The sequence below is a fragment of the Pempheris klunzingeri genome, chromosome 19 (assembly GCF_042242105.1).
Source record: "Pempheris klunzingeri isolate RE-2024b chromosome 19, fPemKlu1.hap1, whole genome shotgun sequence".
NCBI lineage: Eukaryota > Metazoa > Chordata > Actinopteri > Acropomatiformes > Pempheridae > Pempheris > Pempheris klunzingeri.
In genome coordinates, this window is record NC_092030.1 from 590,798 (window position 1) to 604,503 (window position 13,706).

Here is a 13,706-nt window from a genome sequence, read left to right on the forward strand (position 1 = left end):
AGGAGGGACACACACCCTCTTCCTCCTGCCGACAGGCCCCCCTCCATTATCCTGCACCACTTCTTCTTACACCTGAAGGATGTGATCTGACGTTTTCAGCTGCTTCCAAACTTGTTTGATTCATCCAACCACCTTGTTTACCCCCCCCCCCCCCCCCCCCATTAAAACAGTGACTCCTTCCCACTCAGATCCTACCTTCACCACCACATCAGATGCCAACACATCCTTAATGTCCTTGATGGCGGCCCCAGCCTCGGCGTACTGCTCATCGGGGAACTTGGACGACTCTCCCGCTCCGGACTCCACGACCACATTGAAGCCCTGTTTGACGAGAGCCTGGACTCCAGCGGGGGATATGGCCACGCGGCGCTCACTCTGGAAGATTTCTTTGGGTACGCCGACCGTGAGCTGTTTGTATGGAGTACCTGCACAGGTAGAGAGAACCCGTACAGGTGGGATGAGTGACGGCCGTTACATTAATTCATCTGATCACATTTCATGTCTACATGCTGATGAATCCATTCTAATGAACGGTCGTCTCTGGTTTTATTAAAATCTGCTCTGTGCTGAAGCTTTGCTGACAGGCAGCCTCTCTGACTTCAGTCAGTCAGAAAGTACTGCAGGTATCAGGCTGTTTTCCAAAACAGCAGAAAGACGCACACAAACACACCTCTGGACACTTTACTGTTAATCTGCTGAGTGAATTAACTGCTGCTGTTTCTGAGCCCGTGATTTTACCTGGATGCAAATGTTATTATTGTACCGCTGTTGTAAAGACATCCGGATCAGTATTTCCAAATATTCCACCGTTTGTCTGCTGATGACAGAATATCGAAACTTTCAGTGCTGCTGGTTTTAGCAGGAAGATCAGCCCGCGGTGCTCTGAGTGCTGTGATGAGGGCAGGAAAACACCCAGCGGAGGTGATAAAGGAGTCAGACGGGCTTCTTTACTCATTAGGTACAGAGAAGTCCATCTGACTTCCCATCTTCCCAGAACTCTTCCCCCATTACACTGATGAGGAGGAAGTGTTTGCTAACACCTTCAGACACAGGAGATCATTTGAGAAAAGGTTTTCTGATAAAGAGAATCTCCTCAGCAGAACCTGTGTTTACCATAAACACTGTCCCACATGAACCGGCCTCTGACGGACAAGGTCAGCATGTTGTAACGACATGCTGTGTTTAGCTTAGCACGTCATCAGGCAAACATCTGCCCTCTGATTCTGATCTTACTTCACCTGCTTGTCACAATATTCTCATTCTTATTTCTGTCACATGAATAATAAAACAGTAGAAACATCAGTGTGAATGAGGGCCTGCTGGCAGTCTGAGGAACACAGACGCTCCTCTCCGACTCTCTTTTGATAGCAAAAGCTGATGTCAAACATTAGAGGTCAGATGTAATAATACCTGAGACCACAGAGGCAACATGATCTCTTAGCACCAAACACAAAGCTGATGGGAAAGTCTGCAGCTCTGCATGAATTAGATCTTCAACTGAAGCCATGGACAAAGTGAAACTTCACCAGTGTCGGTGGGAGACTCCAACTGGTAGATATTAATATATATGATCAGTGAAAGCATGCAGCTGCTGCTGAGCACGACAGGAGCATAAATGTCAGTGTTGAATGTAACGGCCATCCATCCTGTCAGCCTTCTGAAGAGGCTACAGCTTGGCCCAAAATAAAAGAAAACACTGTGATTCACTGCCAAACTCTCTTTATTTAAAGAAGCAGTACGATACAGACACGATGAGGTCGGTCCAGGAATTTATCAGTTTACCACAGAGAGGCCTATAATGGTACAAACTGGTAGACGGTGCTGTGGACGACAAAGAGCCTGGACCGTCATCATCCTCAGCCGCTGTGCTGCTCTTACTGAGGCCCAAACAGGCAGATCACATGCTGCGTCGGCTCCTCTGGAAAATTCCACAGCAGCTTTTTCCCTCCACGTCCTCGTCTATACATAAACACTGAGCCTGACTGCCTGTCCTCTCCCTGCTGAGGTGACCCGTCCTCTCAGCCAGCAGCCTGGCTGTTCTGTCCACACACATTCATTTCAGTGAGGGTGCAGGACTGTAGTGACTCTCCTCACTGTACCATAAAGAGCTGTGCAGTGTTTTTGAGTCTGATAAACCTTCAGACTCATGGATGTGTGACTCCAACCTGCCGTTCAGCACGCTCACACCACCAACGCTCACGTGGCGCCCTGTTTTCAGCTCCAACGCCCACTGCTGGTGCTTCTGGGCAGCCAAGAAGCACAGTTACTGAATTCACCCGTCAACACAAACACCATAAACTAACACAGACACCTGCTGCACATGTGAGTCTGTAAAGCTTCGAGTCTGAGAACGTTCAGAAAGCTCAGAGTCACTGTTCACACAGCAACACACACCCTCCGTCTATACGGTGCAGCTATAGGCTCCGTAGAGCTCCAGACATAAGCACGGCTATATGAGGAGTGTGTGTGTGTGTGTGTGTGTGTGTGTTTCTCTGTGACCCTGTAAGCTGATACTTGTGTGTCCAGAATAGACGCTGCCAGCTGTTACTGGAGCGATCTGAACTGCAGGAATGTCAACCTCTGTCACCATGAACCAGGTCACAGGCAGAGACACAGTCATGAGCCCAACACACACACACACACACACACACCCACCCACACACACACAGCCACACACACACAGCCACACACACACACACACACACACACACAGAATAATGCCTGCAGGCTGCAGTGTCCTAAATATAACCTTGGGACTGAAAGTGAGTGCAGGTAGAAGCACTGACCTCTAGAATAAACTCAAACACTGCTGCATGGGCTAAAATGATCCTCTGTCTGTGTGAACAGTTGTCACGGCCGTGCGAACGTCTGTCCGTTCCCACCTGCACCTGACACACGAGCACACGAGAGGGAACGTGGCAGCTACAGGTGGCAGAAGTTAAACGTGTCTATAAACCTCGACAGCCGGGTCACAAGTCTTTTACATGTAGGCACCGACAGACGACCTTCCTCTTTTCCCAGAAAGCCTGTTCTGTCTGACCAACAGTGACGGTGCACTGATGTAAAACACATCTCAGAGGCTTATTGATCTATTGACTAATACAGCAGCGGTCTTTCCCTTTCGTGTCCCTTTGCAGCTGTGGAGCGAATGTTTGAACAGACTGTAGCACAAAGAGTTAATATATCATCTGATGCCTCAGCAGCCTTTAAAAAGACCAGATCACACTTAAACTCATTCTGTTCTTCACTGACACACTTTACCAGCTCAGGATGTCATTAAAAGACTACACATCAGAATCAGGACGTCTGCAGCAGCTTCATGTCCTCATGATTTAAATACTCCTGTGACACAGTGTGTGACCATCACGACCTCTACGCTGTGTGTGTGTGTGTGTTGTACATTAACACATGTTGTTGTCGGCGTAGGTCATGTGACCTCAGTACTACTTTATATTCACACCAACATTTGGTTTTTACGCCTTCAAACCTTAGTATTCATGTGTTCTCTTAACTGTACTGATGTTTAATCACCGACCTTTTGACAACCAAACGTTTGCACTAAATGACTTCTGTAGATTACTGTGTGTGTGTGTGTGTGTGTGTGTGTTACCTGGACTGGCACAGCGTCCGAGGGCTTGATGCGTCCTGAAGAAGCGAAGGCATGAAGGCTTGATAGCACGGCTGCTCTGCAGCTTCACACAGGAAACGCTGCTGAACACGGGGGCCGAGCAGCTCGCCGCCACGACACGTAGGAGGCTCGCCATGGCGCACACACCCGACACACACACACCAGGAGGAGCTCAACAGGACAGACGGCACCCCTCCTGGGGGAGAGAGAGAGAGGGAGAGAGACAGAAGGGGAGAGAGATAAGGGCACCAGCACACCCAGAGGGGAGGGGGGTTATGGGTAAAGAGGACAAACGGAAAGAGACGTGGAGAATAAGATCGTCAGTGTCTTCAGCTTTAACTCAGTCCCACACACTCACATCCAAACAGTGTCCTCTGGGACAGCAGACACACTCAGACACACCTGAGCAGGTCACCTTCAGGAGAAACACCTTCCTAACCAACCTGTTGGAGCCACGGCATGAATCCGTCCCTTTTCAGGTTCAAACCTCTCGTCTGGGTATTAATGGAAATCAAGGACGGCCGCGTCTTTAACGTGCAGCCTGCTGACAGACAGCTGAGCGGCAGAGTGTTTGCTTTGAGGGAGATAATGGAACTGGGACGGACTGGGGCGGCCCGGCCGGTGCCGGAGCCTTTAAACTGGAGCGGACTGGTAACAAACTCCACTGAGCACTGAGACCATTTAGTCAACAGGTCATTAGTGACCGTAGATCACCAGAACACCTACCAACAGTCACTCTGGGGAACTATTTCAGTCCTTTACAAACAAACATGCAGATTCCAGCTTCTCTAATATGAGAACGTGCTGCTTCTCTCTTTTTTAGATCCTTGTAAAGCAAAAATATTTGGGTTTTGGTCATTTTTCATGATTTTCTGACATTAAAGTGACTGAAGAATCAGTTGACTGTCGTTGAAAATAGCCGATAATGAAAATAAGCGTTCTCCTCAGTACAAATGAGCACAAAAGCAAAATAAAAAGGCGTCTTGGAGTCGTGTGTGAGGAGCCACAGTGTCCCAGTTCTGTCTGATGAACTGACCTATTTGACTTTAAATAGTGGAGAGCAATGATCAATATGCCATTACATCTAATCAATATCATACATTACATACATACATACGTCAGAGGGGGGAGAACACAGAACATAATGATAAATAAATAAATGTTCAGCCTTCACATCATATTCATTCATTCATTGATTCATTCATTGATTCTTTATTTAATGGAGCTACAGCTGATCTAGTGCTGCCTTCACGGCCACTTGTTAATGTCTGAAAAAATGAAACTCCACGTCACCATGGAGGTATTAAATCCTGAATCAAGCCGAGCCGTGCTAACATGTCGCTGTCCGTGCAGCTTTAGTCCCCAAACCCAGCTCAGCACGGACAGGGGTCACATTAGAGGCGGCAGTCCGTCCCGTCCGGACTCAGGCGGGTTAGACCCGGGTCAGGACCTGAACGCCCCTCATGAAGCTCCGGCTAACGGCGCCGTTATGACCCAGAAAACAGCGCATCAGAGGCGGATTAACGGTGCTGCTGAGGCCCGGGGCTCGGAGCGGGGCGTCCCCGAGTCACACAGCCGCAGGATTAGACACCCCCTCGGTGTTTTTGTCTCCGCAGAGCCGGAGCGGGGGGGTGGGAGCTAACATGAGCTAGCCTGTGCGCGCTAGCAGGCGGCTAAAACACATCTGTCCCGCGCACGAAGGCGTCGGAAAGGCTCACGGACACGCGTGCATGGCGGAAAGTGAGAGTGGAGACAATCAGAGACCCCCAGAGACCCGCAGACACACCAGCAGACGGTAGCAGCAGCTCACTCCACTGACCTTAGCAGACAGTCCCGGATCGGTGCAGCAGGCCGACTGAGTGCCGACCCGGAAGGTGTCCGGAGCGGCGGAGCTCCGGGATGTTATTGGACCGTGAGGGAGCAGCAGGGGGGGGGGGGGGGGGGGGGCGTTTCAGATGAGCTGGGACACACACACACACACACACACACACACACACACACACACACACACACACACACACACACACACACACACAGGTCACAGGCAGCTGCAGGTCATGTTAATCTCATGTGCACATCATCCATCACTTCCGGTCACCTGTCCTCCACTAACACTCACCTGTCTAATGTCCTCTGGTCTGGAAGCAGAGGCAGAAACACACAGCGGATTCACATCTTTCACGTGACCTCTGATTTATCACAGATGGCGACTCTCACTGAGGATGTACCTCTGTGTGTCTCCACTGAGGGGCGCTGTCTGATCAATATCTATCTGTCTATACATCTATCTATTTATCTATCTATCTATCTATCTATCTATCTATCTATCTGTCTGTCTGTCTGTCTGTCTGTCTGTCTGTCTGTCTGTCTATCTATGTGAGATGTAATTTGTATTTTAGTATTTAAAACACTTTACATACTTTATTTAATGTGTGATTTCACCGTCAGGTGTGCAGCAGGTCACCTGATCAGTCACAGGCTGGATGTACATCATGTGGAGCAGCATGAACTGTCCCGTGTGTATAATGTCATATATCACGTGTCATTTCTAACCTGTTCAGGAGCAGCTGGAGGTCGTGTCCGTCCGTCCGTCCTCTGCTGCGAGGCTCCTTTGGTTCAGCTGGTTGATATCTGAATGAACAGAACAGAAAATAGGTTTGTGTTACAAACTACAGATCATATTGTACCTGAATTAGGTGGATGCTTCTCTCCTGGGTGTTGTTGATATGAACTGAGTGTTGATGAGTGTCTCTGCTCCTGTTCTCGTCTGGAGGGACGACGATGGAGTGGATGAGGTCCAGTGTTTCTTAGATGAGTTGTGGTCTGGACAGTGAGCTGAGGCCACTGGAGGAGGCTGTAAATCAGTGAGAGGTTGCTGGAGGTGATTTATGATGAACAGATGATCAGATGTGGGCTCACAGGACGTCTGGACGGATTATTTCATACATGCAGCGACATTTTAAATCAAAGGATCAACGGATTAAAACCATCATCATCATCATCATCATCATCATCTAACCGCCTCCTTCACACCTGGATGACACAGCAGCTCACACACTGACTGTGTCAGACTGCACACGCCTGCTCCTACATGTTGTGCCTGTGAGGGAAGAGCTGCATGTGTTTTTAATGCAGGTGGAGACCTGATGGGGGGGGGGAGACATAAACTGTGTTGACACTCGTGCAGCTCAGAGGTGCCACAACTATCAGCGCACCTTTAACCTGCAGGACGGTCTACATGTGGACGGTGTGCAGGACACACACACACTCTGTGCCTCTCTCACTGGTCATCTGGTTCCAGTTAGCCGGCTCACAGTGGAATGCATTGTTTCTACGCCTGGTTCTCATTTCAGCGTTTCACCCTAAAAACAGCTCTTCTAATTGCGCTGACTTTGCCTGCACGTCTTTTCTCTCTTCAGTTCTTCTGCTTCCACACTGATGTTACAACTGTGAGTTGACTTCGCTCTGTCCAGTAGATACCTGTGTGTAAAAGGTAGAACTTATTCTAAAACCACGAAGGCTCATTCAAAGTGAGGCCTCACGTTCACCAGGAATAAACAACAGGATCAGAAAGAAGAAAGACATGTGAAGTTTATTAGAAGCCACTTAAACACTGCTGTTAACTTCACATAGTTTTGGCTTTGCTTCATGTTTGCGCTCTGAAATTCTTCCGTTTGACTTTTTTCATCTGAGTTAACTTTTGTTTAATTTGTGATAATTGTATTTTCTGCTGAACATGAACTGTTTAAGAGTTCAGGAGTCCACTGACACGGATCTGGACCAGAATGATTTCCATGAATACACTAATTAGATTAAAGGTGGTCACATTTACAGTCACAGCTCTGTGGTCTGATCTGGGCTGTTTAAAGGGACAGTTCAATCATATAGATGATGAGTCCAGGCTTTAGTTTGATGTGATTTGAGTTGGAGGAGCAGTGATCAGGCAGCGGTGGGAGGGACGGCTGAAAGTCTTCAGGGTTAACTGGCCTGTGGGCACGTTCACCTCAGCTTCACAGCTTTGACCTGGTGTGAACTCTTCTAGGCCGTCTGGGTTATTTATGGCGGCTTCACCTGGAGCCTGAAGTCCTGTAGAACAAACGTCTCTGAGCTGAAGTTCTCTGTCTCTGACGTCCAGCTTTGTGAACATCAGTCAGGTCAGTGCCCCCCTCTGATGTTAAAACCAAACCTGTCGAATATAATCAGCCTTCACCAGGTGGAATAACGCAGGTCATGTGACATTTTACTGACCCTCGCAAGGAACGCCCCCCCCCAGCAGGATTCAGGCTCCTGATCAGAGACACAGTGGCTCCTGCATTCACTCTGATGTTTGTGCAGATGACACCTTGATTACTCCTCTTGTCTACTTCGTCATCTATTAATAACAAACTTATCAGACTGTTTCCGTTCACTTCATCCTTTGTTCACTTCATCCTTTGTTCACTTCATCCTTTGTTCACTTCATCCTTTGTTCACTTCATCCTTTGTTCACTTCATCCTTTGTTCACTTCATCCTTTGTTCACTTCATCCCTTGTTCACTTCATTTCTTGGCGTCTTTCTCCTTGTTTGTATTTTGACGACATGTTAAATGTCCTGCCGGTGAAGCCTGCTGCGCTGAAAATGAATTGAATTGATTCTTTTTCTACTGAAAACGGACACCAAACAGCATGTGAGAGAGAGAGAGAGTGAGAGGGAGGGAGGGAGGGAGGGAGGGAGGGAGGAAAGGCTTTGAAGTCAGAGACTTGCAGGAGTTTCCTGTTAACCAGCCTGGGGTGTAACGTGAACCAGGAGTGAGAGTCAGTGTGAGGAAGAGGAGAGCGTCCTCGTCAGTCGCTCTGTGGGTGAGGAAGGTTAAACATCTTCTCTGTCCACCTGTGTTTTAAGGACACTTCAGCCGTCTGGAGCTTCTCAAAGATTCCTCCAACTGCTGCTGACTCCATCTTGTCTGTTTCAGATGCACTGCTGCTGCCTGGGACCGTGCAGCGCTGCAGAGACCCACCGGAGGAGCAGCTCATCATCAAACCGCTCACGGCGTCGGTCAGGATGGTTCGTGTGTGTGACCCCCACTGGCCTCTGCTGCTGTCTGCTGCCCTGTGGAGCCTCAGCTGCCCCCGCCTGCTCACCGCCTGGCCGAGCGTCGGTCACAGCAAGCCCAAGGACGAGCTGGACCCCAATGTGAGGGACTGGGGAGACTACTCAGACCTCCCTCCGGGAATGGAGCAGGGGTTGGGCTTGGACATAGATGAAGAGCGTGGAGACGACAGAGAGGGGGGGGGGCCGTCATCGAGCCTGGCTCCAGAGCTGGATTTCCTGGCTGAGTTTGCAGGCAAGAGAAATGGAGCGATCAGCTGATGTGTTGTTTCTCCGTCTACCTGTACAGTACTACAGCTCCCACACCTCCCTTCTCTCCCCCAGGTAAGAAGCGACTGTGGGTGATAACGGCCCCGTCACACAGTGACCACTACCTTCGTATGATGGAGAAACAGCTGGAGGACACGGAGCAGGTAGTGTCCTGACGTTACAGCAGACTTCCGCTCAGATCCTCCTCCTCTCTGTCTGATTGTGTGATTTGTTTCTGCGTCTCGCTCAGAAGGGGCTGAACTGCCGTCTGGCAGAAAGAGACACCTTCATCATCACCATCATCCAGAACGCCATGATGGAGGGTCGAATCCAGAAAACAACTTTCCAAGGAGACGCCACGGTGGAGAGCCTGGACCCCGACACAGTGAGCAAACTGCTGCACTACCTGGAGCTGAACAGCCAGGTAACACCTCACCTCCCAGCAGGACACGCTCAGCTAACGTCTGTTTGTGGGAACCTCTGCTCAGCTTGTAGCTCTGTTCCAGGAACAAGGGTTCAGCATGCTGGTTCTGAAGAAGAACCTGCGGGTCAGTGAGCGCTTCCCCTACCCGGTCCGCATCGAGGCCATTTTGGAGCTCATTGATCAGTTCCCCATGAGGAAGCTGGAGAAGATGACCAGGAAAGGATCCGGCCTGAGGTTCCGTTACATCACCGTGTCGGTCACTGTGTTCACAGCAGGGTTCACGAGTCCTCTCAGACTAACACAAGCTGTTGGATGTGTTTTTTTACTCAGGTGTAAAACCGTTAAAAAGAAGGTTGTGGTGACGAGGAAGAAGATGAAGAAGAAGATGGTGCTGAGCCCTCACAGGCAGGGGAACCTGACTTCGGTTGTGGCATCACAAAGAAAAGCTGCCCTGAGGAGTAAGATCCAGGACATCCTGAGTGGACGGTCGAGGTTTGTCATCCGTAAGGTGCCGGCCGAGGGCTCCACCAGGGGGAAGGACTGGAGCGGCGCCGGTCGGGCCTCCTCTAACGGACAGGAGGGGGTGCACGGCCCTCCGTCGGTGTCAGAGAGCAGCGAGGAAGCAAAGAAAGACAGGTGGCGTGTTCACGTGTAGCGTCAGTCTGTTTAAACCAGACGTCAGAGCGTGGATGATTGATTTGACTGAGACCTCGCTGTTTGTCACGTCTCTGTCCAACACATGGAGGTGATTTTTTCACTGCTGGATCAACATCAAAGTCATTTTTCTGTATCGCCCTGCAGGCCTGACCCCGATGTGGAGGAGGGGAAGAAAAGACCCGGAGGGAAAAACAGCGAGGAGAAAAAAGAGCTCAATGCAAAGGATGGGGCACAAGACAAGCAGAGCTCGAGGAAGAAGGGCAAAGGGAAGAAAGGGAAGAAGGGCAAAGGACGAGGGAAGAAGTCCCACAGGGAGGCCGGTGAGAAGGAGAGAGCCGCCATGAAGGAGTTTGTGGACAGTTTAAAGGGGACGAGAAGGTTAATGGTGAGAACTCTGTCTGTCTGTCTGTCTGTCTGTCTGTCTGTCTGTCTGCCTGTCTGTCTGCCTGTCTGTCTGTCTGTGTGTCTGTGTGTCTGTCTGTGTGTCTGTCTGTCTGTCTGCCTGTCTGTCTGCCTGTCTGTCTGTCTGTCTGTGTGTCTGTGTGTCTGCCTGTCTGTCTGCCTGTCTGTCTGTCTGTGTGTCTGTCTGTGTGTCTGTCTGTCTGCCTGTCTGTCTGCCTGTCTGTCTGTCTGTGTGTCTGTGTGTCTGTCTGTCTGCCTGTCTGTCTGCCTGTCTGTCTGTCTGTGTGTCTGTGTGTCTGTCTGTGTGTCTGTCTGCCTGTCTGTCTGTGTGTCTGTCTGCCTGTCTGTCTGTCTGTCTGTCTGTCTGTCTGTCTGCCTGCCTGTCTGTCTGTCTGTCTGTCTGTCTGGCGTCCAGCAGCATCCTGATGAGCTTCCTGTCACTCCCTCCCTCCAGCTGATCTCCACACCGAGCACAGACACAGCGCTGTACGTTCAGCAGAGAGAGGAGAACGACAAGCATCGCTGTGACCTCGCTATCAGGAAGGTCACCGTGGTGACCGTTGTGGGCGAAGGAAGTGGCGCCACGCTCACGCTGCAGCACCTCCAGCTCGGTAGGAAGTGTGTGTGTGTGTGTGTGTGTGTGTTTCTACGTGTGATCCAACAATGGGAGATATTATCTTTTAATTTTTCACAGATGTCAGAATATCCTGAGCCGTGACCAAAGGCAGATATGGTGCCTCCACAGTCTGAGCTGCAGCCGTTTCCTTCTCTGTGAGCTGCAGCAGCCTCAAACAGTGAATTCCTTCTCTCTCACATTAGTCGTACCAAAGATCACACTGGTGTTTTTCATCCTTCGTCCTGTTTACTTCCATTTATTTAAAGAACAGTTGTGCTGCAGACTGCCGGGTGCTTCTGTGGCCAACATTGTGCCGTGGTGTGTTTAAGTGCAGTGGGCAATTCTGACTTCCAGGACCAGAGAGCCAGCAGCTGAGCAGCAGCTGTTGGAAATGGAAAAGGAGAGTGTGCAGCCGTGCTGGCAGCGCTGTGGGCTTTTCCTCTAAAACCACGTCCTCGTTTAGCCTGCTAGCATGCTAACAACAGCTAATGGCAGTAAACACAAACTGCAGCTGTGCCTGAGGAGAATGTCTGGTGGGTATTTGGTGCACAGTGCAGGGAAAGTCCTTTCAGCTCATCCTGAGGGGAGCATGAATGTCTGCACCAAAGTTCATGGCAGACGGACCCACTCTGCCTGCTGTGTCACAGTGTTCATTATTTAACGTGTTTCACTTCAGCTTCTTCTGACTCAGAACGTCATCAGCTGTCCTGGAGACGTCTGGCCTTTGATTAAAGCCTGACTCTGTCTCTGCCTGGTTCTTCTGAACTAGACGGTCTTTGTGTTGTTTGTTGATCAGTGTGTAACATGCTGCAGGTTACCAGGAAGTGACTCTGTGATTTTTACATACAGCCAGTGAATATTCACTGTGTCACTGTGGCTGCTGACCAACACTGAGACAGCAAACTCCTGCACGGTCAGCTCTGCCGTGCAGAGACTACTGTCACATCCTCACTAGTTTGGGTCATAGTTAATGTCGTGGTGTCTGTTCACACACATCCATTCATATGTTGTATTCACGTGTGTGTGTTTCAGAGTCGGAGCCCCCCCTCAGCGACCAGTCAGGCCGCTCCTCAGATTCAGGCCTGATCTCCCTGCTGAGAGCAGAGCTCGGCTTGTCGTCCCCCGACCTCTTCTCCATGACCGTCTCAGATTACGACATCCAGCCCAGCGTAAGAGCGGCTCCTCTGCACCGTCTCTCTTTTGTTTTTGTGTGCAGGCTTGTTTTTTACCCCTCAGGCGGGTTCACAGCTGCTCAGAGAGACGAGAACCAGATCCACCTCGTCTGTCAAAGTCCAGGAGTCACACAGACAAATAATGACCTGATCCACACAGATGGGTTTTCTAATGTTTAAGGAGCACAAATACACTTGACTTGACCAGACTTGTTTCCTTCTGTCCCTCAGAGAGTCTTTGAGGCTCCTCCGTCGAGCTCTGCCCTGCTAGAGTTCATCGACAGCTTCCCCTCCAGGCGCTCAGAGAGAGAGGAGGAGAGGAAGAGTCCTCCAGCCTGCTCCAAGGACACACATCAGTCCGGAGCTGAGAACTCACTGCTCAGGTAGACGACCGCTGCTCTTCATCACCTGATAGAGACACCGCACATCATGTAAAAGAGTTTCCTCGCTGGGGGTGTCCTTATCTAACATCCTCCTGTTATGAGCTCCACATGTCCTCGTTGTCTCTGGATTATGGGGTAGATGCTTAGAACTACTGGCTAATGGTTTAGCTTTTATTTATCTCTGTTTGATTCCCAGTTTGATGCTAAATGTGTCTCAGCACATCACAGCTGAACACAAAGTCTGAGTCTGACTCAACATTCAAACTGACGGTCTTTAGGTTCATGTCTAAGAGGAGGCTGCTGCTCGTCTCTGCCCCCTCTGAGGACGACTACTCCCTCCAGCAGCAGCTCTCTGCTCTCGGTGGACAGGAGTGTCACCTGGGTGATTAACACACACACACACACACACACACACACACACACACACACACACCTGCTCAACAATACATCAGCTGTCTGTCTCTGTTTTCCCACTGACCCTCAGGTTTTAGGAGTGAAATAAAAAGCTCCTGCATGTACATGAATGTTTTCTCTTAACTTCGTTCTCTCTTATTCATATTATAATAATCTTTCTTCAGGCACTCGCCACTTTGCCATGTTGAAGCTGACAGGAACTGGAGACAAGGCGTCAGGAAGTGTTGAGCTGTTTCCTCTAAACGGTGAGCGGCGTTCAGTCCAGCAGCCTGTGAGCTGTGAATATGTGGAGACGTGTCCAATGAGTTGACATTAAAGGCTGAAAGTGTTCTCTTAACTGCTTCAGGCCGCAGTCAGACTGAAGTGGAGCCGTTATCCCGTGACGCCGCCAACAATCTGAGGGAGCAGCTGAAGATCAGCAAGGACTATTTCAGCATGCTGGTGGTGGGGAAGGACGGCGACGTGAAGGCGTGGTTCCCCTCCCCCATGTGGTCCCTGGATAACATCTACGACCTGGTGGACTCCATGGAGCTTCGCCTGGAGGAGGAGAAGCTGCAGAGGAGACTGGGGATCCAGTGCCCAGAGGACAGAGGGAGAGGAGGCAGCGAGGGGGGGCATTATGGAGGATACGATGGAGACGGCGCAGGGTACCACCACTCAGAGCATCGATGA

The 13,706-nt window shown here is 50.2% G+C and overlaps 2 protein-coding genes across 2 annotated transcripts in view; one reads left to right on the forward strand and one right to left on the reverse strand.

The window, feature by feature from the left end:
• Positions 1–5,501, reverse strand: part of nnt (nicotinamide nucleotide transhydrogenase) — a 26,177-nt gene extending 20,676 nt beyond the window's left edge. The window contains exons 1-3 of the mRNA XM_070849975.1: positions 5,448–5,501; positions 3,611–3,824; positions 196–425 (exon numbers count right to left, since the gene is read on the reverse strand). Coding sequence (XP_070706076.1) covers positions 196–425; positions 3,611–3,764 — 384 coding nt within the window. The 5' untranslated portion in view covers positions 3,765–3,824; positions 5,448–5,501. The remainder of the gene's footprint in view (positions 1–195; positions 426–3,610; positions 3,825–5,447) is intronic.
• ccdc80l2 (coiled-coil domain containing 80 like 2) lies at positions 5,359–13,706 on the forward strand. The gene is made up of 15 exons (XM_070850994.1): positions 5,359–5,423; positions 6,402–6,458; positions 8,415–8,467; positions 8,581–8,952; positions 9,042–9,130; positions 9,217–9,390; positions 9,473–9,624; positions 9,721–10,026; positions 10,192–10,432; positions 10,904–11,060; positions 12,098–12,234; positions 12,469–12,620; positions 12,899–13,002; positions 13,199–13,279; positions 13,381–13,706. Exons 1-15 carry the CDS (start codon positions 5,359–5,361, stop codon positions 13,704–13,706), a joined length of 2,466 nt encoding a protein of 821 aa, XP_070707095.1.